The following is a 23,837-nucleotide window of genomic DNA, read 5'->3' on the forward strand; positions in this document are numbered from 1 at the left end:
TTACATGGTTGTTGAGCGAAGACTCAGCACTGTAAGTTCGTCGCGAATACGTTGGCGAATGGTCAGCATGTCGTTAGCGGAGAAGGAGAAGTCGCGGTCAGTGATCGCGTGTCGCGCAAATTCGATGCAAAAAACACCGCTGTCGACGCCGTTCATCTGTCGCGGTAAAGTCGGCGGAATGGTATCGAAGTCCTCAAAATTGAGGCCGAGAATCCCGCGTTTGGAAGATTCGACCCGGAGAAACGACGAAAGTTCGTTAAGTAGTTTGTGGTTGGGGGGAAAGGAATCTAAATGAAGGAATTGTTGTCTGTCGATGTCTATAAAAATGAGACTCCAATGGTTGAAGCGTCGTACCGGGATAAAGAGCATAGAGACACCGAATAAATCTTCCACGTGTGACACGCATAGTGAAGCTTTGTTGATGCCATGTTGATGGAGAACGGAGTAGAAACTGGACGGGAAGAAGTAGGATGGTCTAGGCGAGTGTGAACGGAGCAACTGGAAGTATTGGTCAATAATTTCCGGCGTGAGGCAGTGATCGTTAATGTTGGCACAGTTTTGATGATTGATAGGTCGTAGAAATTTAAGGTCCAGATGAATTGCAGAAGATGATGGTAATACCGGGTTGATTTTCATGATTCGTCGAATTAGTTGTTTTCGTTGGCGTTTGGCGTATCTCATTTTAATAGTAACTACTTGTACCGTATCGGTCAGGAGATGTGCGGAAGCGAGTCGATCGGCGAAGTGTCGGTGAAGAAGTGATGGTTGGAGAAATGGAGCTGGTGCCGGTCGTGGGACAACTGTATGGTATTGAAGATGGTTCAATTGCAGGAGCGTCATTTACCGTAATTGGAGAAGCTGGCGAACCCTCTGTACAATAGAAGTGGGTGACTGGCGAATCGTCAAAGTGCACCCTCTTTGTCGGTTTTGGCATTGAAGTTGGCAATTCTTCTCGCGGATGGTATGGTTTCAGTCTTTCGGCAGATACGAGATCGGTTTTCGTGCCGGTGGAATCCATTATCTCAAAGTTATTGGGCGCGGTACGGCGTAAGATACGGTAGGGTCCGCTGTATTGATGAAGCAGTTTTTCAGAGCGACCCGGAATCCGTCGGGGGGTGCGCAGAAACACCAGGTCCCCTTCAGTAAAAGTGACTTCTCGGCGGTGTTTGTCAAAGCGTTCTTTGTCCTTTGACTGGGCTAATTGTTGTCGTTCGGCGGCGATATTTCGAGCCCGCTGGGCATAAAGGATGTTATGGAAGCCGAATGGAGTGTTTAACTTTGCCGCAGGTAGTTCGAGGGCGGCATCCACGTGTAGATCGGCTTCGTAGCCGTGCAAGAGAAAGAAGGGAGAGTATCCCGTAACGCTGTGTATGGAGGTATTATAGGCGAAGACCAGGTGGGGTAAAAATTGGTCCCAGTCGTTGTGTTTTTCCGACACATATTGAGACATCATGTCAGCGAGAGTTTTGTTAAAACGTTCCGTGAGGCCATTAGTTCGAGGATGGTACGCTGTAGTTGTTTGATGTTTCACGCTAAAAAGGAGAGTGATTTCTTTCAATAGGTTGTTTAAGAATTCTTTTCCTCTGTCTGTAATGAGTTCTTTTGGGGTTCCGAATTTTAAAAATACGTTTTTCATTAGAAAAGATGCTGCCTCCTCGGCCGTTCCCCTTGGGACCGCGGCCGCTACTACCGTCTTCGTACAATAGTCCGTGCAGACGAATATGTGCTTGTTCCCACTAGTAGACTCGGGAAAGGGGCCAAGCTTATCTATTCCGCATCTTTCAAAGGGTTTGGTCGTTGGCGGGATTGATTGAAGGAATCCCGCTGGGCGAAATGGATATATTTTTTGAGAGTTGCATGGTATGCAGGAACTAACGTAGTTTGATATCTGATTGAGCATTTTAGGCCAAAAGAAGCGTTGTCTAATTTTTTCCCATGTGCGGCGGAAGCCTAAGTGGCCTGCGGTGACGTCATCGTGTAGTGCGTGTAGGATTTCTTTTCTGATTTCGTTAGGGGCAACCATTACAAGTTTGAACCCGTCTTCGGTTTTTACGCGGCGATGAAGAATGTTACCTAGGATCTCATAGCATTTTGCCATTTTCTTAACGTCTTTAGAAGGCGAAGAATCGGGGCTCTCTAGGCAATTTATTATCTTTGAAAAAACGGGGTCCTTTTGTTGAAGGTTACGGATATTGAAATTTCGGAAACGCTTGAGTGTTTCGGCTTGGTTTGCTGCGGCAAGCAGGATAGGTATTTCTTCCTTGGGGGCTGGATCGAGGGGACCTCGTGACAGTGCGTCAGCATCCATATGTTTACGTCCATTCTTATGGGTTATCAGAACATCGAATTCTTGTAATTGCAGGGCCCAACGGGCCAGCCTCCCATTTGGGTTCTTTACCGATTTTAAATAGCAGAGGGCGTGATGGTCTGTTACGACTTTGAAGGGTCGTCCATAAAGGTATGGTCGAAATTTCTGGGTGCCGTATATGATCGCAAGGCATTCTCTGTCAGTAGGGCTGTAGTTTTGTTCAGCTTTGTTTAATAGGCGGCTAGTGTATCCAATTACATGCTCACGCCCATCTCGTCTTTGTTTCAAGATGGCACCGATGCCGTATGCGGAAGCGTCGCTATGTAATTCGAATGGTTCTTCAAATACGGGATGAGAGAGAATCGGTGATGAAATTAGACGTTCTCTTAGCGTTTGAAACGCTTCTTCTGCTTCGGGGGTCCATTCAAAAAGTGAGTCTTTTGTGGTAAGGTCTGAGAGAGGTTTTGCGATGGATGAAAAGTTATGGATGAATCGACGATAATACCCAGCGAGTCCCAAAAAGCGTTGTATTTCCTTGACGTTGTTTGGTTTGGGAAATTTCTCAACAGCTTCGATTAATCGTGGGTCGGGATAAACCCCCTCTCCGTCGATCACGTGACCCAGGTAGCGAATTCGGGTTTTAGCGAAGGAGCATTTCTCTGGTTTTATTTTTAGTCCTGCCGTTTGGAGACATTTAAAGACGTTTTCCAAATGGTGTAAGTGTTCCTCGAAAGTACGGGAAAATATAATGATGTCGTCTAAATAAGCGAGGGCTACTTTCCACATGAGAGCACCAAGTACTTTGTGCATGAGACGTTGGAAAGTACTGGGAGCGTTGCATAGGCCCATTCCCAGTACGTTAAACTCATATTGGCCATCGGGGGTGACGAAAGCGGTTTTTTCTTTGTCATCCTCGTGTAACTCGACTTGAAAATAGCCTTGAGCCAAATCAAGCGTTGTGAACAGGTTTGATCCGGAAAGGCGATCCAGCGTATCGTCAATGCGTGGTAAGGGATGGACATCTTTCTTGGTTACGGAGTTTAATTTCCGCCAGTCTACGCAGAATCTTATACCCCCGTCCTTCTTTTTGACCATTATTACTGGAGCGGCCCAGGGCGAACAAGATTCCCTGATGATGTTGTTGTGGAGCATTTTGTCTACTTCCTTTTTGATAGTATCTCGTTCCGTGATAGACTTACGATAAGGTTGGGATCTGACTGGTGATGCGTCCCCCGTGTTGATTCGGTGCCGGACCAACGACGTACGTCCGAGATCTCCGTTGTGACGGGAGAAAACCGTGTGATATTTTTGAAGCATACTTTTTAAGGATGATAATTGCGACTCGTTAAGGTGGTCTCCGAAATCCAAGTTATCAGGCAGGGTTTCATCCGGGCTAAAGGTCTCGTCAAGGTAGTTTATGTCAAGAACCGGGTAGCCTTCACCCACAAGTGTTTTTTCAGGGAGAATTATCGGTTGTTTACCGAGATTTGCGACTCGCAGAACGCCTTTACCCTCGTTGAAAGCGGTTAAGGTTTTACAAACTAAAAGTTTATATCGGTCAGCGGTGTCGCGGGCTTGTTCTACGAGTAGTGTTAAGTCGTCGTGCTTGCACGTAACGTCCAATACTATTTCTGATTCAGGTGGTATCACAGTATCCTGTGCCAGCCTTATTTGTACTGGACCTTCAATAGTGGGTGTAGTTGCAAAGGAGAGGAGTTCGTCCTGAATTTGAACCGTAGATTCTCCAAAGTCTATTACGATTTTATTGTTTATGCAAAATTCTAGCCCGAGTAGTAGGTCATACGCGAAGTCTTCAATCACGTAAACGTCAATCATTTGTGTGGACTGCCCGAGCTGGACAGATGTTTGAGTTTTCCCGAGAGGTTTAATGTTCTGACCATTGGCGACTCGGAACACGATATCGGTTGCAGGGCTGACGGTCAGCCCCAGGGACGCGGCTTTTTCTCGACTTATTATGTTTTTAACGCTTCCCGTATCGAAAATAATGTTGACCGGGTGATGAGAAATGTCTAATGATGCTGAAAGTTGAACTAACTGATGTGATGATTGAATAAAAAGTGGGAATTCTTCTGGGGTCGACAAAGGGTACTTCCCTACATCCTCCGCCGGCGGTCGTTTCCCGAACCGTTATTCGCGTTTTGGGTGTGATGTCCCGGTTCACTGCGATAGGGTGAGTCCGAGCGATTTCTGTTTCCGGGGTTTGGGGAAGCTGATCGCTGGCTCGCGTTGTACGGCGAGGGGCTACGGCCCCTATTAAATTGTCGGCTGTTATTTCTGTTATTATAGGGCGAGGGGCTACGACCTCTATTAAACACTTGACTACTTGTTCTATTAAAGTCCTTTCTTTGTTGGAACGAAGGTCCGCTACCCCGAATATCGCGTGCTGGGGATGGATCTCGCCACGAGCGGTGCGTGGTTTGGCGTTGGTCTTGGCAATAAGAAGCCCTGTGGTCATTACGTCCACACTGTGAACAATTGAGGCTTTTCTGCATCTTTTCTATATCTGTATTAAGATGCCGATTTTCATCTCGCAATCTACGTTTTTCTTGGTTAATTTCGAGAATTTCGTCACGTAGCTGTTCATTCTCGTTTGTTAGTTGACGTACTTCCCTACGTAATTGGGCCAGCTCCTGCTGGTGCTGGTCAGCGAAATTATAGGGAAATGCAGTCGTCGCGGCCGATGAACTAGGGACGTTGCCAGCTAGGGCCGTAGCAAGGACGTCGATTATTTTGTGGTCACCATGAGACAGGCTGTCCATGGACGATGATAGGAGTTGTATATTGCCGAGAAAGTCAGCAGTCGATGCGGGTTGCATGAGAACAATTTTCTCACGTAAATGAGGTAAAATACCTCGCAAAAGATGGTGGAGTTTCTCCGTCTCGGACATAGAGGGGTTCACCCTCGAACAGAGATCGATGACATTTCGATAATACGTGACCGGAGATTCACCGGGCATTTGTTTGCGAGACAGGAGTTCGTTGAACGTGGCTAGTGAATTTTGGCCAAATTCAGCCTTTAAGGCGGCTTCCCAGTCGGGCCAGGTGAGAGCGCCTTGTGAGGAAGCGGCACTCTGAAGGCGTATTCTCGCAGAATACCAGGAAATCGCTTTTCCCTGAAGAACAGTTGGCAAAATGGCTATTTTTTCATCATCATTTTTGCCCGCCAGTACTTGTTTAAAAATAGTCAACCAATCGTGAACATCGTGAATAGCGGGATCGAATTTCGGGGCATCCCGAGCGAGATTGATGGCAGCAACGGCAGCGGCTACGGCTTGAGCGATATCGGCGGAAGTCGCCATACTGGAAAGTATCGTTTCTGCAGCAGGGGTTGATTGCAACGGCAAATGTATCTTTTGCGCCGGTGCTGAGGTTGAACGACGAGCTCGTGGCGGTTTAGTGTAACCGTAGAATTCGGGTACCAATTTTCGGCACCTCCGTGAGCTGCGGGGAACTGGATCAGTCGGCCGGAGATTCCCGAGAGTTACCGTTGAAATATTGTCCGCGAATTTAGCTTCGAAATCGGCGGTTAACGGTAAGCTTAAAAGCGAAGTGTTGTCCGGATACCAATAAATTTCAGTGTCCGAAGAATCGGTGACGGAGCTAGAGCTCATAAGCCAAAAATGCCGATATAAGGACGGGCGGATACGGACCGCGCCTCCACCACTTGTCACGTCAGTGGAAGTACGAAGCAAATATTTATAAGTAAAAATATCTTTATTCAGTCTTTAAACGTAGGTATGTAAGTACCGGCTGTAAGTCGTACTTGACGCGGGGAGATGTTCTCTTAGTAGGGGCTGAGCCTTGGGCCTTATCCCTCTACTAAGAGCGGAGAAGCTAGAAAGTATAGCAGGGGCTGGACCTTAGGTCTTATCCCTCTGCTAGCTATCAGCTAATGCTTCCCTCAAGCCAGGGCGAAGCGGCCTTTTATACCCTCCTCGTATGCCGAGGGCAATTTAGGAAACTAGAGGACACGTTCGCACTGGCTTCTCAATCTATTCCCGACAATTCCCGACAATACAACCCCGAAATACCTCTCGGAATTCCATGCTCCATAAAGCCACTCACTTGTTGCCATACTAGAGAAGCCTTTTCTGATCATGAGATACATGTTATTAAAATGAAACAATTCGTTGTCAGAAGTAGGGTTCGAACCCACGCCCTCATACAAGGATCAGAGCTTAAATCTGACGCCTTACACCACTCGGCCATCTTGACACGCTTTTAAACGTTTTCCTTGAAATCCAGCTATAGTACAACCCCGAAATACCTCTCGGAATTCTATGCTCCATAAAGCCACTCACTTGTTGCCATACTAGAGAAGCCTTTTCTGATCATGAGATACATGTTATTAAAATGAAACAATTCGTTGTCAGAAGTAGGGTTCGAACCCACGCCCTCATACAAGGATCAGAGCTTAAATCTGACGCCTTACACCACTCGGCCATCTTGACACGCTTTTAAACGTTTTCCTTGAAATCCAGCTATAGTACAACCCCGAAATACCTCTCGGAATTCTATGCTCCATAAAGCCACTCACTTGTTGCCATACTAGAGAAGCCTTTTCTGATCATGAGATACATGTTATTAAAATGAAACAATTCGTTGTCAGAAGTGGGGTTCAACCCACGCCCTCATACGAGGATCAGAGCTTAAATCTGACGCCTTAGACCACTCGGCCATCCTGACACGTTCTAAACGTTTTCCTTGAAAATGAAGCTATAGTACCACCCGAAATACCTCTCGGAATTCTATGCTCCATAAAGCCACTCACTTGTTGCCATACTAGAGAAGCCTTTTCTGATCATGAGATACATGTTATTAAAATGAAACAATTCGTTGTCAGAAGTAGGGTTCGAACCCACGCCCTCATACAAGGATCAGAGCTTAAATCTGACGCCTTACACCACTCGGCCATCTTGACACGCTTTTAAACGTTTTCCTTGAAATCCAGCTATAGTACAACCCCGAAATACCTCTCGGAATTCTATGCTCCATAAAGCCACTCACTTGTTTCCATACTAGAGAAGCGCTTCGTGAGCATGAGATACATGTTATTAAAATGAAAAAATTCGTTGTCAGAAGTGGGGTTCGAACCCACGCCCTCATACAAGGATCAGAGCTTAAATCTGACGCCTTAGACCACTCGGCCATCCCGACACGCTTTAAAACGTTTTCCTTGAAAATGAAGTTATAGTACCACCCGAAATAACTCTCGGAATTCTATGCTCCATAAAGCCACTCACTTGTTTCGATACTAGAGAAGCGCTTCGTGAGCATGAGATATATGTTATTAAAATGAAACAATTCGTTGTCAGAAGTGGGGTTCAACCCACGCCCTCATACGAGGATCAGAGCTTAAATCTGACGCCTTAGACCACTCGGCCATCCAGACACGTTCTAAACGATTTCCTTGAAAATGAAGCTATAGTACCACCCGAAATACCTCTCGGAATTCTATGCTCCATAAAGCCACTCACTTGTTGCCATACTAGAGAAGCCTTTTCTGATCATGAGATACATGTTATTAAAATGAAACAATTCGTTGTCAGAAGTAGGGTTCGAACCCACGCCCTCATACAAGGATCAGAGCTTAAATCTGACGCCTTACACCACTCGGCCATCTTGACACGCTTTTAAACGTTGTCCTTGAAATCCAGCTATAGTACAACCCCGAAATACCTCTCGGAATTCTATGCTCCATAAAGCCACTCACTTGTTGCCATACTAGAGAAGCCTTTTCTGATCATGAGATACATGTTATTAAAATGAAACAATTCGTTGTCAGAAGTGGGGTTCAACCCACGCCCTCATACGAGGATCAGAGCTTAAATCTGACGCCTTAGACCACTCGGCCATCCTGATACGTTCTAAATGTTTTCCTTGAAAATGAAGCTGTAGTACCACCCGAAATACCTCTCGGAATTCTATGCTCCATAAAGCCACTCACTTGTTTCCATACTAGAGAAGCGCTTCGTGAGCATGAGATACATGTTATTAAAATGAAAAAATTCGTTGTCAGAAGTGGGGTTCGAACCCACGCCCTCATACAAGGATCAGAGCTTAAATTTGACGCCTTAGACCACTCGGCCATCCCGACACGCTTTAAAACGTTTTCCTTGAAAATGAAGTTATAGTACCACCCGAAATAACTCTCGGAATTCTATGCTCCATAAAGCCACTCACTTGTTTCCATACTAGAGAAGCGCTTCGTGAGCATGAGATACATGTTATTAAAATGTAACAATTCGTTGTCAGAAGTGGGGTTCAACCCACGCCCTCATACGAGGATCAGAGCTTAAATCTGACGCCTTAGACCACTCGGCCATCCTGACACGTTCTAAACGTTTTCCTTGAAAATGAAGCTATAGTACCACCCGAAATACCTCTCGGAATTCTATGCTCCATAAAGCCACTCACTTGTTGCCATACTAGAGAAGCCTTTTCTGATCATGAGATACATGTTATTAAAATGAAACAATTCGTTGTCAGAAGTAGGGTTCGAACCCACGCCCTCATACAAGGATCAGAGCTTAAATCTGACGCCTTACACCACTCGGCCATCTTGACACGCTTTTAAACGTTTTCCTTGAAATCCAGCTATAGTACAACCCCGAAATACCTCTCGAAATTCTATGCTCCATAAAGCCACTCACTTGTTGCCATACTAGAGAAGCCTTTTCTGATCATGAGATACATGTTATTAAAATGAAACAATTCGTTGTCAGAAGTGGGGTTCAACCCACGCCCTCATACGAGGATCAGAGCTTAAATCTGACGCCTTAGACCACTCGGCCATCCTGACACGTTCTAAACGTTTTCCTTGAAAATGAAGCTATAGTACCACCCGAAATACCTCTCGGAATTCTATGCTCCATAAAGCCACTCACTTGTGTCCATACTAGAGAAGCGCTTCGTGAGCATGAGATACATGTTATTAAAATGAAAAAATTCGTTGTCAGAAGTGGGGTTCGAACCCACGCCCTCGTACAAGGATCAGAGCTTAAATCTGACGCCTTAGACCACTCGGCCATCCCGACACGCTTTAAAACGTTTTCCTTGAAAATGAAGTTATAGTACCACCCGAAATAACTCTCGGAATTCTATGCTCCATAAAGCCACTCACTTGTTTCGATACTAGAGAAGCGCTTCGTGAGCATGAGATATATGTTATTAAAATGAAACAATTCGTTGTCAGAAGTGGGGTTCGAACCCACGCCCTCATACAAGGATCAGAGCTTAAATCTGACGCCTTAGACCACTCGGCCATCCCGACACGCTTTAAAACGTTTTCCTTGAAAATGAAGTTATAGTACCACCCGAAATAACTCTCGGAATTCTATGCTCCATAAAGCCACTCACTTGTTTCGATACTAGAGAAGCGCTTCGTGAGCATGAGATATATGTTATTAAAATGAAACAATTCGTTGTCAGAAGTGGGGTTCAACCCACGCCCTCATACGAGGATCAGAGCTTAAATCTGACGCCTTAGACCACTCGGCCATCCTGACACGTTCTAAACGATTTCCTTGAAAATGAAGCTATAGTACCACCCGAAATACCTCTCGGAATTCTATGCTCCATAAAGCCACTCACTTGTTGCCATACTAGAGAAGCCTTTTCTGATCATGAGATACATGTTATTAAAATGAAACAATTCGTTGTCAGAAGTAGGGTTCGAACCCACGCCCTCATACAAGGATCAGAGCTTAAATCTGACGCCTTACACCACTCGGCCATCTTGACACGCTTTTAAACGTTTTCCTTGAAATCCAGCTATAGTACAACCCCGAAATACCTCTCGGAATTCTATGCTCCATAAAGCCACTCACTTGTTGCCATACTAGAGAAGCCTTTTCTGATCATGAGATACATGTTATTAAAATGTAACAATTCGTTGTCAGAAGTGGGGTTCAACCCACGCCCTCATACGAGGATCAGAGCTTAAATCTGACGCCTTAGACCACTCGGCCATCCTGACACGTTCTAAACGTTTTCCTTGAAAATGAAGCTATAGTACCACCCGAAATACCTCTCGGAATTCTATGCTCCATAAAGCCACTCACTTGTTGCCATACTAGAGAAGCCTTTTCTGATCATGAGATACATGTTATTAAAATGAAACAATTCGTTGTCAGAAGTAGGGTTCGAACCCACGCCCTCATACAAGGATCAGAGCTTAAATCTGACGCCTTACACCACTCGGCCATCTTGACACGCTTTTAAACGTTTTCCTTGAAATCCAGCTATAGTACAACCCCGAAATACCTCTCGGAATTCTATGCTCCATAAAGCCACTCACTTGTTGCCATACTAGAGAAGCCTTTTCTGATCATGAGATACATGTTATTAAAATGAAACAATTCGTTGTCAGAAGTGGGGTTCAACCCACGCCCTCATACGAGGATCAGAGCTTAAATCTGACGCCTTAGACCACTCGGCCATCCTGACACGTTCTAAACGTTTTCCTTGAAAATGAAGCTATAGTACCACCCGAAATACCTCTCGGAATTCTATGCTCCATAAAGCCACTCACTTGTTTCCATACTAGAGAAGCGCTTCGTGAGCATGAGATACATGTTATTAAAATGAAAAAATTCGTTGTCAGAAGTGGGGTTCGAACCCACGCCCTCGTACAAGGATCAGAGCTTAAATCTGACGCCTTAGACCACTCGGCCATCCCGACACGCTTTAAAACGTTTTCCTTGAAAATGAAGTTATAGTACCACCCGAAATAACTCTCGGAATTCTATGCTCCATAAAGCCACTCACTTGTTTCGATACTAGAGAAGCGCTTCGTGAGCATGAGATATATGTTATTAAAATGAAACAATTCGTTGTCAGAAGTGGGGTTCGAACCCACGCCCTCATACAAGGATCAGAGCTTAAATCTGACGCCTTAGACCACTCGGCCATCCCGACACGCTTTAAAACGTTTTCCTTGAAAATGAAGTTATAGTACCACCCGAAATAACTCTCGGAATTCTATGCTCCATAAAGCCACTCACTTGTTTCGATACTAGAGAAGCGCTTCGTGAGCATGAGATATATGTTATTAAAATGAAACAATTCGTTGTCAGAAGTGGGGTTCAACCCACGCCCTCATACGAGGATCAGAGCTTAAATCTGACGCCTTAGACCACTCGGCCATCCTGACACGTTCTAAACGATTTCCTTGAAAATGAAGCTATAGTACCACCCGAAATACCTCTCGGAATTCTATGCTCCATAAAGCCACTCACTTGTTGCCATACTAGAGAAGCCTTTTCTGATCATGAGATACATGTTATTAAAATGAAACAATTCGTTGTCAGAAGTAGGGTTCGAACCCACGCCCTCATACAAGGATCAGAGCTTAAATCTGACGCCTTACACCACTCGGCCATCTTGACACGCTTTTAAACGTTTTCCTTGAAATCCAGCTATAGTACAACCCCGAAATACCTCTCGGAATTCTATGCTCCATAAAGCCACTCACTTGTTGCCATACTAGAGAAGCCTTTTCTGATCATGAGATACATGTTATTAAAATGAAACAATTCGTTGTCAGAAGTGGGGTTCTACCCACGCCCTCATACGAGGATCAGAGCTTAAATCTGACGCCTTAGACCACTCGGCCATCCTGATACGTTCTAAATGTTTTCCTTGAAAATGAAGCTATAGTACCACCCGAAATACCACTCGGAATTCTATGCTCCATAAAGCCACTCACTTGTTTCCATACTAGAGAAGCGCTTCGTGAGCATGAGATACATGTTATTAAAATGAAAAAATTCGTTGTCAGAAGTGGGGTTCGAACCCACGCCCTCATACAAGGATCAGAGCTTAAATCTGACGCCTTAGACCACTCGGCCATCCCGACACGCTTTAAAACGTTTTCCTTGAAAATGAAGTTATAGTACCACCCGAAATAACTCTCGGAATTCTATGCTCCATAAAGCCACTCACTTGTTTCCATACTAGAGAAGCGCTTCGTGAGCATGAGATACATGTTATTAAAATGTAACAATTCGTTGTCAGAAGTGGGGTTCAACCCACGCCCTCATACGAGGATCAGAGCTTAAATCTGACGCCTTAGACCACTCGGGTGGTACTATAACTTCATTTTCAAGGAAAACGTTTTAAAGCGTGTCGGGATGGCCGAGTGGTCTAAGGCGTCAGATTTAAGCTCTGATCCTTGTACGAGGGCGTGGGTTCGAACCCCACTTCTGACAACGAATTTTTTCATTTTAATAACATGTATCTCATGCTCACGAAGCGCTTCTCTAGTATGGAAACAAGTGAGTGGCTTTATGGAGCATAGAATTCCGAGAGGTATTTCGGGTGGTACTATAGCTTCATTTTCAAGGAAAACGTTTAGAACGTGTCAGGATGGCCGAGTGGTCTAAGGCGTCAGATTTAAGCTCTGATCCTCGTATGAGGGCGTGGGTTGAACCCCACTTCTGACAACGAATTGTTTCATTTTAATAACATGTATCTCATGATCAGAAAAGGCTTCTCTAGTATGGCAACAAGTGAGTGGCTTTATGGAGCATAGAATTCCGAGAGGTATTTCGGGGTTGTACTATAGCTGGATTTCAAGGAAAACGTTTAAAAGCGTGTCAAGATGGCCGAGTGGTGTAAGGCGTCAGATTTAAGCTCTGATCCTTGTATGAGGGCGTGGGTTCGAACCCTACTTCTGACAACGAATTGTTTCATTTTAATAACATGTATCTCATGATCAGAAAAGGCTTCTCTAGTATGGCAACAAGTGAGTGGCTTTATGGAGCATAGAATTCCGAGAGGTATTTCGGGTGGTACTATAGCTTCATTTTCAAGGAAAACGTTTAGAACGTGTCAGGATGGCCGAGTGGTCTAAGGCGTCAGATTTAAGCTCTGATCCTCGTATGAGGGCGTGGGTTGAACCCCACTTCTGACAACGAATTGTTACATTTTAATAACATGTATCTCATGATCAGAAAAGGCTTCTCTAGTATGGCAACAAGTGAGTGGCTTTATGGAGCATAGAATTCCGAGAGGTATTTCGGGGTTGTACTATAGCTGGATTTCAAGGAAAACGTTTAAAAGCGTGTCAAGATGGCCGAGTGGTGTAAGGCGTCAGATTTAAGCTCTGATCCTTGTATGAGGGCGTGTTTTCGAACCCTACTTCTGACAACGAATTGTTTCATTTTAATAACATGTATCTCATGATCAGAAAAGGCTTCTCTAGTATGGCAACAAGTGAGTGGCTTTATGGAGCATAGAATTCCGAGAGGTATTTCGGGTGGTACTATAGCTTCATTTTCAAGGAAATCGTTTAGAACGTGTCAGGATGGCCGAGTGGTCTAAGGCGTCAGATTTAAGCTCTGATCCTCGTATGAGGGCGTGGGTTGAACCCCACTTCTGACAACGAATTGTTTCATTTTAATAACATATATCTCATGCTCACGAAGCGCTTCTCTAGTATCGAAACAAGTGAGTGGCTTTATGGAGCATAGAATTCCGAGAGTTATTTCGGGTGGTACTATAACTTCATTTTCAAGGAAAACGTTTTAAAGCGTGTCGGGATGGCCGAGTGGTCTAAGGCGTCAGATTTAAGCTCTGATCCTTGTATGAGGGCGTGGGTTCGAACCCCACTTCTGACAACGAATTGTTTCATTTTAATAACATATATCTCATGCTCACGAAGCGCTTCTCTAGTATCGAAACAAGTGAGTGGCTTTATGGAGCATAGAATTCCGAGAGTTATTTCGGGTGGTACTATAACTTCATTTTCAAGGAAAACGTTTTAAAGCGTGTCGGGATGGCCGAGTGGTCTAAGGCGTCAGATTTAAGCTCTGATCCTTGTACGAGGGCGTGGGTTCGAACCCCACTTCTGACAACGAATTTTTTCATTTTAATAACATGTATCTCATGCTCACGAAGCGCTTCTCTAGTATGGACACAAGTGAGTGGCTTTATGGAGCATAGAATTCCGAGAGGTATTTCGGGTGGTACTATAGCTTCATTTTCAAGGAAAACGTTTAGAACGTGTCAGGATGGCCGAGTGGTCTAAGGCGTCAGATTTAAGCTCTGATCCTCGTATGAGGGCGTGGGTTGAACCCCACTTCTGACAACGAATTGTTTCATTTTAATAACATGTATCTCATGATCAGAAAAGGCTTCTCTAGTATGGCAACAAGTGAGTGGCTTTATGGAGCATAGAATTCCGAGAGGTATTTCGGGGTTGTACTATAGCTGGATTTCAAGGAAAACGTTTAAAAGCGTGTCAAGATGGCCGAGTGGTGTAAGGCGTCAGATTTAAGCTCTGATCCTTGTATGAGGGCGTGGGTTCGAACCCTACTTCTGACAACGAATTGTTTCATTTTAATAACATGTATCTCATGATCAGAAAAGGCTTCTCTAGTATGGCAACAAGTGAGTGGCTTTATGGAGCATAGAATTCCGAGAGGTATTTCGGGTGGTACTATAGCTTCATTTTCAAGGAAAACGTTTAGAACGTGTCAGGATGGCCGAGTGGTCTAAGGCGTCAGATTTAAGCTCTGATCCTCGTATGAGGGCGTGGGTTGAACCCCACTTCTGACAACGAATTGTTACATTTTAATAACATGTATCTCATGCTCACGAAGCGCTTCTCTAGTATGGAAACAAGTGAGTGGCTTTATGGAGCATAGAATTCCGAGAGTTATTTCGGGTGGTACTATAACTTCATTTTCAAGGAAAACGTTTTAAAGCGTGTCGGGATGGCCGAGTGGTCTAAGGCGTCAGATTTAAGCTCTGATCCTTGTATGAGGGCGTGGGTTCGAACCCCACTTCTGACAACGAATTTTTTCATTTTAATAACATGTATCTCATGCTCACGAAGCGCTTCTCTAGTATGGAAACAAGTGAGTGGCTTTATGGAGCATAGAATTCCGAGAGGTATTTCGGGTGGTACTATAGCTTCATTTTCAAGGAAAACATTTAGAACGTATCAGGATGGCCGAGTGGTCTAAGGCGTCAGATTTAAGCTCTGATCCTCGTATGAGGGCGTGGGTTGAACCCCACTTCTGACAACGAATTGTTTCATTTTAATAACATGTATCTCATGATCAGAAAAGGCTTCTCTAGTATGGCAACAAATGAGTGGCTTTATGGAGCATAGAATTCCGAGAGGTATTTCGGGGTTGTACTATAGCTGGATTTCAAGGACAACGTTTAAAAGCGTGTCAAGATGGCCGAGTGGTGTAAGGCGTCAGATTTAAGCTCTGATCCTTGTATGAGGGCGTGGGTTCGAACCCTACTTCTGACAACGAATTGTTTCATTTTAATAACATGTATCTCATGATCAGAAAAGGCTTCTCTAGTATGGCAACAAGTGAGTGGCTTTATGGAGCATAGAATTCCGAGAGGTATTTCGGGTGGTACTATAGCTTCATTTTCAAGGAAATCGTTTAGAACGTGTCTGGATGGCCGAGTGGTCTAAGGCGTCAGATTTAAGCTCTGATCCTCGTATGAGGGCGTGGGTTGAACCCCACTTCTGACAACGAATTGTTTCATTTTAATAACATATATCTCATGCTCACGAAGCGCTTCTCTAGTATCGAAACAAGTGAGTGGCTTTATGGAGCATAGAATTCCGAGAGTTATTTCGGGTGGTACTATAACTTCATTTTCAAGGAAAACGTTTTAAAGCGTGTCGGGATGGCCGAGTGGTCTAAGGCGTCAGATTTAAGCTCTGATCCTTGTATGAGGGCGTGGGTTCGAACCCCACTTCTGACAACGAATTTTTTCATTTTAATAACATGTATCTCATGCTCACGAAGCGCTTCTCTAGTATGGAAACAAGTGAGTGGCTTTATGGAGCATAGAATTCCGAGAGGTATTTCGGGGTTGTACTATAGCTGGATTTCAAGGAAAACGTTTAAAAGCGTGTCAAGATGGCCGAGTGGTGTAAGGCGTCAGATTTAAGCTCTGATCCTTGTATGAGGGCGTGGGTTCGAACCCTACTTCTGACAACGAATTGTTTCATTTTAATAACATGTATCTCATGATCAGAAAAGGCTTCTCTAGTATGGCAACAAGTGAGTGGCTTTATGGAGCATAGAATTCCGAGAGGTATTTCGGGTGGTACTATAGCTTCATTTTCAAGGAAAACGTTTAGAACGTGTCAGGATGGCCGAGTGGTCTAAGGCGTCAGATTTAAGCTCTGATCCTCGTATGAGGGCGTGGGTTGAACCCCACTTCTGACAACGAATTGTTTCATTTTAATAACATGTATCTCATGATCAGAAAAGGCTTCTCTAGTATGGCAACAAGTGAGTGGCTTTATGGAGCATAGAATTCCGAGAGGTATTTCGGGGTTGTACTATAGCTGGATTTCAAGGAAAACGTTTAAAAGCGTGTCAAGATGGCCGAGTGGTGTAAGGCGTCAGATTTAAGCTCTGATCCTTGTATGAGGGCGTGGGTTCGAACCCTACTTCTGACAACGAATTGTTTCATTTTAATAACATGTATCTCATGATCAGAAAAGGCTTCTCTAGTATGGCAACAAGTGAGTGGCTTTATGGAGCATAGAATTCCGAGAGGTATTTCGGGGTTGTACTATAGCTGGATTTCAAGGAAAACGTTTAAAAGCGTGTCAAGATGGCCGAGTGGTGTAAGGCGTCAGATTTAAGCTCTGATCCTTGTATGAGGGCGTGGGTTCGAACCCTACTTCTGACAACGAATTGTTTCATTTTAATAACATGTATCTCATGATCAGAAAAGGCTTCTCTAGTATGGCAACAAGTGAGTGGCTTTATGGAGCATGGAATTCCGAGAGGTATTTCGGGGTTGTATTGTCGGGAATTGTCGGGAATAGATTGAGAAGCCAGTGCGAACGTGTCCTCTAGTTTCCTAAATTGCCCTCGGCATACGAGGAGGGTATAAAAGGCCGCTTCGCCCTGGCTTGAGGGAAGCATTAGCTGATAGCTAGCAGAGGGATAAGACCTAAGGTCCAGCCCCTGCTATACTTTCTAGCTTCTCCGCTCTTAGTAGAGGGATAAGGCCCAAGGCTCAGCCCCTACTAAGAGAACATCTCCCCGCGTCAAGTACGACTTACAGCCGGTACTTACATACCTACGTTTAAAGACTGAATAAAGATATTTTTACTTATAAATATTTGCTTCGTACTTCCACTGACGTGACAAGTGGTGGAGGCGCGGTCCGTATCCGCCCGTCCTTATATCGGCATTTTTGGCTTATGAGCTCTAGCTCCGTCACCGATTCTTCGGACACTGAAATTTATTGGTATCCGGACAACACTTCGCTTTTAAGCTTACCGTTAACCGCCGATTTCGAAGCTAAATTCGCGGACAATATTTCAACGGTAACTCTCGGGAATCTCCGGCCGACTGATCCAGTTCCCCGCAGCTCACGGAGGTGCCGAAAATTGGTACCCGAATTCTACGGTTACACTAAACCGCCACGAGCTCGTCGTTCAACCTCAGCACCGGCGCAAAAGATACATTTGCCGTTGCAATCAACCCCTGCTGCAGAAACGATACTTTCCAGTATGGCGACTTCCGCCGATATCGCTCAAGCCGTAGCCGCTGCCGTTGCTGCCATCAATCTCGCTCGGGATGCCCCGAAATTCGATCCCGCTATTCACGATGTTCACGATTGGTTGACTATTTTTAAACAAGTACTGGCGGGCAAAAATGATGATGAAAAAATAGCCATTTTGCCAACTGTTCTTCAGGGAAAAGCGATTTCCTGGTATTCTGCGAGAATACGCCTTCAGAGTGCCGCTTCCTCACAAGGCGCTCTCACCTGGCCCGACTGGGAAGCCGCCTTAAAGGCTGAATTTGGCCAAAATTCACTAGCCACGTTCAACGAACTCCTGTCTCGCAAACAAATGCCCGGTGAATCTCCGGTCACGTATTATCGAAATGTCATCGATCTCTGTTCGAGGGTGAACCCCTCTATGTCCGAGACGGAGAAACTCCACCATCTTTTGCGAGGTATTTTACCTCATTTACGTGAGAAAATTGTTCTCATGCAACCCGCATCGACTGCTGACTTTCTCGGCAATATACAACTCCTATCATCGTCCATGGACAGCCTGTCTCATGGTGACCACAAAATAATCGACGTCCTTGCTACGGCCCTAGCTGGCAACGTCCCTAGTTCATCGGCCGCGACGACTGCATTTCCCTATAATTTCGCTGACCAGCACCAGCAGGAGCTGGCCCAATTACGTAGGGAAGTACGTCAACTAACAAACGAGAATGAACAGCTACGTGACGAAATTCTCGAAATTAACCAAGAAAAACGTAGATTGCGAGATGAAAATCGGCATCTTAATACAGATATAGAAAAGATGCAGAAAAGCCTCAATTGTTCACAGTGTGGACGTAATGACCACAGGGCTTCTTATTGCCAAGACCAACGCCAAACCACGCACCGCTCGTGGCGAGATCCATCCCCAGCACGCGATATTCGGGGTAGCGGACCTTCGTTCCAACAAAGAAAGGACTTTAATAGAACAAGTAGTCAAGTGTTTAATAGAGGTCGTAGCCCCTCGCCCTATAATAACAGAAATAACAGCCGACAATTTAATAGGGGCCGTAGCCCCTCGCCGTACAACGCGAGCCAGCGATCAGCTTCCCCAAACCCCGGAAACAGAAATCGCTCGGACTCACCCTATCGCAGTGAACCGGGACATCACACCCAAAACGCGAATAACGGTTCGGGAAACGACCGCCGGCGGAGGATGTAGGGAAGTACCCTTTGTCGACCCCAGAAGAATTCCCACTTTTTATTCAATCATCACATCAGTTAGTTCAACTTTCAGCATCATTAGACATTTCTCATCACCCGGTCAACATTATTTTCGATACGGGAAGCGTTAAAAACATAATAAGTCGAGAAAAAGCCGCGTCCCTGGGGCTGACCGTCAGCCCTGCAACCGATATCGTGTTCCGAGTCGCCAATGGTCAGAACATTAAACCTCTCGGGAAAACTCAAACATCTGTCCAGCTCGGGCAGTCCACACAAATGATTGACGTTTACGTGATTGAAGACTTCGCGTATGACCTACTACTCGGGCTAGAATTTTGCATAAACAATAAAATCGTAATAGACTTTGGAGAATCTACGGTTCAAATTCAGGACGAACTCCTCTCCTTTGCAACTACACCCACTATTGAAGGTCCAGTACAAATAAGGCTGGCACAGGATACTGTGGTACCACCTGAATCAGAAATAGTATTGGACGTTACGTGCAAGCACGACGACTTAACACTACTCGTAGAACAAGCCCGCGACACCGCTGACCGATATAAACTTTTAGTTTGTAAAACCTTAACCGCTTTCAACGAGGGTAAAGGCGTTCTGCGAGTCGCAAATCTCGGTAAACAACCGATAATTCTCCCTGAAAAAACACTTGTGGGTGAAGGCTACCCGGTTCTTGACATAAACTACCTTGACGAGACCTTTAGCCCGGATGAAACCCTGCCTGATAACTTGGATTTCGGAGACCACCTTAACGAGTCGCAATTATCATCCTTAAAAAGTATGCTTCAAAAATATCACACGGTTTTCTCCCGTCACAACGGAGATCTCGGACGTACGTCGTTGGTCCGGCACCGAATCAACACGGGGGACGCATCACCAGTCAGATCCCAACCTTATCGTAAGTCTATCACGGAACGAGATACTATCAAAAAGGAAGTAGACAAAATGCTCCACAACAACATCATCAGGGAATCTTGTTCGCCCTGGGCCGCTCCAGTAATAATGGTCAAAAAGAAGGACGGGGGTATAAGATTCTGCGTAGACTGGCGGAAATTAAACTCCGTAACCAAGAAAGATGTCCATCCCTTACCACGCATTGACGATACGCTGGATCGCCTTTCCGGATCAAACCTGTTCACAACGCTTGATTTGGCTCAAGGCTATTTTCAAGTCGAGTTACACGAGGATGACAAAGAAAAAACCGCTTTCGTCACCCCCGATGGCCAATATGAGTTTAACGTACTGGGAATGGGCCTATGCAACGCTCCCAGTACTTTCCAACGTCTCATGCACAAAGTACTTGGTGCTCTCATGTGGAAAGTAGCCCTCGCTTATTTAGACGACATCATTATATTTTCCCGTACTTTCGAGGAACACTTACACCATTTGGAAAACGTCTTTAAATGTCTCCAAACGGCAGGACTAAAAATAAAACCAGAGAAATGCTCCTTCGCTAAAACCCGAATTCGCTACCTGGGTCACGTGATCGACGGAGAGGGGGTTTATCCCGACCCACGATTAATCGAAGCTGTTGAGAAATTTCCCAAACCAAACAACGTCAAGGAAATACAACGCTTTTTGGGACTCGCTGGGTATTATCGTCGATTCATCCATAACTTTTCATCCATCGCAAAACCTCTCTCAGACCTTACCACAAAAGACTCACATTTTGAATGGACCCCCGAAGCAGAAGAAGCGTTTCAAACGCTAAGAGAACGTCTAATTTCATCACCGATTCTCTCTCATCCCGTATTTGAAGAACCATTCGAATTACATAGCGACGCTTCCGCATACGGCATCGGTGCCATCTTGAAACAAAGACGAGATGGGCGTGAGCATGTAATTGGATACACTAGCCGCCTATTAAACAAAGCTGAACAAAACTACAGCCCTACTGACAGAGAATGCCTTGCGATCATATACGGCACCCAGAAATTTCGACCATACCTTTATGGACGACCCTTCAAAGTCGTAACAGACCATCACGCCCTCTGCTATTTAAAATCGGTAAAGAACCCAAATGGGAGGCTGGCCCGTTGGGCCCTGCAATTACAAGAATTCGATGTTCTGATAACCCATAAGAATGGACGTAAACATATGGATGCTGACGCACTGTCACGAGGTCCCCTCGATCTAGCCCCCAAGGAAGAAATACCTATCCTGCTTGCCGCAGCAAACCAAGCCGAAACACTCAAGCGTTTCCGAAATTTCAATATCCGTAACCTTCAACAAAAGGACCCCGTTTTTTCAAAGATAATAAATTGCCTAGAGAGCCCCGATTCTTCGCCTTCTAAAGACGTTAAGAAAATGGCAAAATGCTATGAGATCCTAGGTAACATTCTTCATCGCCGCGTAAAAACCGAAGACGGGTTCAAACTTGTAATGGTTGCCCCTAACGAAATCAGAAAAGAAATCCTACACGCACTACACGATGACGTCACCGCAGGCCACTTAGGCTTCCGCCGCACATGGGAAAAAATTAGACAACGCTTCTTTTGGCCTAAAATGCTCAATCAGATATCAAACTACGTTAGTTCCTGCATACCATGCAACTCTCAAAAAATATATCCATTTCGCCCAGCGGGATTCCTTCAATCAATCCCGCCAACGACCAAACCCTTTGAAAGATGCGGAATAGATAAGCTTGGCCCCTTTCCCGAGTCTACTAGTGGGAACAAGCACATATTCGTCTGCACGGACTATTGTACGAAGACGGTAGTAGCGGCCGCGGTCCCAAGGGGAACGGCCGAGGAGGCAGCATCTTTTCTAATGAAAAACGTATTTTTAAAATTCGGAACCCCAAAAGAACTCATTACAGACAGAGGAAAAGAATTCTTAAACAACCTATTGAAAGAAATCACTCTCCTTTTTAGCGTGAAACATCAAACAACTACAGCGTACCATCCTCGAACTAATGGCCTCACGGAACGTTTTAACAAAACTCTCGCTGACATGATGTCTCAATATGTGTCGGAAAAACACAACGACTGGGACCAATTTTTACCCCACCTGGTCTTCGCCTATAATACCTCCATACACAGCGTTACGGGATACTCTCCCTTCTTTCTCTTGCACGGCTACGAAGCCGATCTACACGTGGATGCCGCCCTCGAACTACCTGCGGCAAAGTTAAACACTCCATTCGGCTTCCATAACATCCTTTATGCCCAGCGGGCTCGAAATATCGCCGCCGAACGACAACAATTAGCCCAGTCAAAGGACAAAGAACGCTTTGACAAACACCGCCGAGAAGTCACTTTTACTGAAGGGGACCTGGTGTTTCTGCGCACCCCCCGACGGATTCCGGGTCGCTCTGAAAAACTGCTTCATCAATACAGCGGACCCTACCGTATCTTACGCCGTACCGCGCCCAATAACTTTGAGATAATGGATTCCACCGGCACGAAAACCGATCTCGTATCTGCCGAAAGACTGAAACCATACCATCCGCGAGAAGAATTGCCAACTTCAATGCCAAAACCGACAAAGAGGGTGCACTTTGACGATTCGCCAGTCACCCACTTCTATTGTACAGAGGGTTCGCCAGCTTCTCCAATTACGGTAAATGACGCTCCTGCAATTGAACCATCTTCAATACCATACAGTTGTCCCACGACCGGCACCAGCTCCATTTCTCCAACCATCACTTCTTCACCGACACTTCGCCGATCGACTCGCTTCCGCACATCTCCTGACCGATACGGTACAAGTAGTTACTATTAAAATGAGATACGCCAAACGCCAACGAAAACAACTAATTCGACGAATCATGAAAATCAACCCGGTATTACCATCATCTTCTGCAATTCATCTGGACCTTAAATTTCTACGACCTATCAATCATCAAAACTGTGCCAACATTAACGATCACTGCCTCACGCCGGAAATTATTGACCAATACTTCCAGTTGCTCCGTTCACACTCGCCTAGACCATCCTACTTCTTCCCGTCCAGTTTCTACTCCGTTCTCCATCAACATGGCATCAACAAAGCTTCACTATGCGTGTCACACGTGGAAGATTTATTCGGTGTCTCTATGCTCTTTATCCCGGTACGACGCTTCAACCATTGGAGTCTCATTTTTATAGACATCGACAGACAACAATTCCTTCATTTAGATTCCTTTCCCCCCAACCACAAACTACTTAACGAACTTTCGTCGTTTCTCCGGGTCGAATCTTCCAAACGCGGGATTCTCGGCCTCAATTTTGAGGACTTCGATACCATTCCGCCGACTTTACCGCGACAGATGAACGGCGTCGACAGCGGTGTTTTTTGCATCGAATTTGCGCGACACGCGATCACTGACCGCGACTTCTCCTTCTCCGCTAACGACATGCTGACCATTCGCCAACGTATTCGCGACGAACTTACAGTGCTGAGTCTTCGCTCAACAACCATGTAAATAAATACCATAAACTGCAAAACTATAAACAATACTGAGTAACTATTTTAATCATTCTCATTTTAAATTAATAATATCGCGTAATTAAATACATTTAATCATTCCCATTTTAAATTTTGTGTTCGCATGCTCATATTGTATATTTGTATTTTCCATGTATATTTGTATTTTTACTGTTTTTATGTTGATCGCCGGGCCGGCGCTCTTTTATATGGGGAGCTGTCGGGAATTGTCGGGAATAGATTCAGAAGCCAGTGCGAACGTGTCCTCTAGTTTCCTAAATTGCCCTCGGCATACGAGGAGGGTATAAAAGGCCGCTTCGCCCTGGCTTGAGGGAAGCATTAGCTGATAGCTAGCAGAGGGATAAGA

General features: G+C 45.1%; 2 protein-coding genes and 11 non-coding genes across 13 annotated transcripts; 6 read left to right on the plus strand and 7 right to left on the minus strand.

Moving 5' to 3' along the window:
* LOC149684630 (sentrin-specific protease 3-like) lies at positions 1 to 681 on the minus strand. Its single transcript, XM_089871313.1, has one exon. The coding sequence runs from the start codon at positions 679 to 681 to the stop codon at positions 1 to 3; it is 681 nt and encodes a 226-aa protein (XP_089727439.1).
* Positions 682 to 7,402: 6,721 nt separating this feature from the next.
* On the minus strand, positions 7,403 to 7,486 carry TRNAL-UAA (transfer RNA leucine (anticodon UAA)). Its single transcript has one exon. It is a non-coding gene; the product is annotated as a tRNA-Leu (tRNA).
* A 1,796-nt stretch (positions 7,487 to 9,282) lies between these two features.
* On the minus strand, positions 9,283 to 9,366 carry TRNAL-UAA (transfer RNA leucine (anticodon UAA)). Its single transcript has one exon. It is a non-coding gene; the product is annotated as a tRNA-Leu (tRNA).
* Positions 9,367 to 9,518: 152 nt separating this feature from the next.
* TRNAL-UAA (transfer RNA leucine (anticodon UAA)) lies at positions 9,519 to 9,602 on the minus strand. The gene has a single exon. It is a non-coding gene; the product is annotated as a tRNA-Leu (tRNA).
* A 1,326-nt stretch (positions 9,603 to 10,928) lies between these two features.
* On the minus strand, positions 10,929 to 11,012 carry TRNAL-UAA (transfer RNA leucine (anticodon UAA)). Its single transcript has one exon. It is a non-coding gene; the product is annotated as a tRNA-Leu (tRNA).
* Positions 11,013 to 11,164: 152 nt separating this feature from the next.
* Positions 11,165 to 11,248, minus strand: TRNAL-UAA (transfer RNA leucine (anticodon UAA)). Its single transcript has one exon. It is a non-coding gene; the product is annotated as a tRNA-Leu (tRNA).
* An 856-nt stretch (positions 11,249 to 12,104) lies between these two features.
* On the minus strand, positions 12,105 to 12,188 carry TRNAL-UAA (transfer RNA leucine (anticodon UAA)). The gene has a single exon. It is a non-coding gene; the product is annotated as a tRNA-Leu (tRNA).
* Positions 12,189 to 12,456: 268 nt separating this feature from the next.
* TRNAL-UAA (transfer RNA leucine (anticodon UAA)) lies at positions 12,457 to 12,540 on the plus strand. The gene has a single exon. It is a non-coding gene; the product is annotated as a tRNA-Leu (tRNA).
* Positions 12,541 to 13,866: 1,326 nt separating this feature from the next.
* Positions 13,867 to 13,950, plus strand: TRNAL-UAA (transfer RNA leucine (anticodon UAA)). The gene has a single exon. It is a non-coding gene; the product is annotated as a tRNA-Leu (tRNA).
* A 152-nt stretch (positions 13,951 to 14,102) lies between these two features.
* TRNAL-UAA (transfer RNA leucine (anticodon UAA)) lies at positions 14,103 to 14,186 on the plus strand. Its single transcript has one exon. It is a non-coding gene; the product is annotated as a tRNA-Leu (tRNA).
* An 856-nt stretch (positions 14,187 to 15,042) lies between these two features.
* TRNAL-UAA (transfer RNA leucine (anticodon UAA)) lies at positions 15,043 to 15,126 on the plus strand. The gene has a single exon. It is a non-coding gene; the product is annotated as a tRNA-Leu (tRNA).
* Positions 15,127 to 15,982: 856 nt separating this feature from the next.
* On the plus strand, positions 15,983 to 16,066 carry TRNAL-UAA (transfer RNA leucine (anticodon UAA)). The gene has a single exon. It is a non-coding gene; the product is annotated as a tRNA-Leu (tRNA).
* Positions 16,067 to 22,787: 6,721 nt separating this feature from the next.
* On the plus strand, positions 22,788 to 23,468 carry LOC149684642 (sentrin-specific protease 3-like). Its single transcript, XM_089871314.1, has one exon. The coding sequence runs from the start codon at positions 22,788 to 22,790 to the stop codon at positions 23,466 to 23,468; it is 681 nt and encodes a 226-aa protein (XP_089727440.1).
* Positions 23,469 to 23,837: the final 369 nt, after the last annotated feature.

Source organism: Phalangium opilio, unplaced genomic scaffold, assembly GCF_054372755.1.
Source record: "Phalangium opilio isolate 3A_F unplaced genomic scaffold, DU_Popi_V2 ptg000037l_1, whole genome shotgun sequence".
Taxonomy (NCBI): Eukaryota; Metazoa; Arthropoda; class Arachnida; order Opiliones; family Phalangiidae; genus Phalangium; species Phalangium opilio.

Coding starts and splice junctions, on each gene's coding strand:
- LOC149684630 (XM_089871313.1), bottom strand. CDS start 681: ATGAGATACGCCAAACGCCAACGAAAACAACTAATTCGACGAATCATG.
- LOC149684642 (XM_089871314.1), top strand. CDS start 22,788: ATGAGATACGCCAAACGCCAACGAAAACAACTAATTCGACGAATCATG.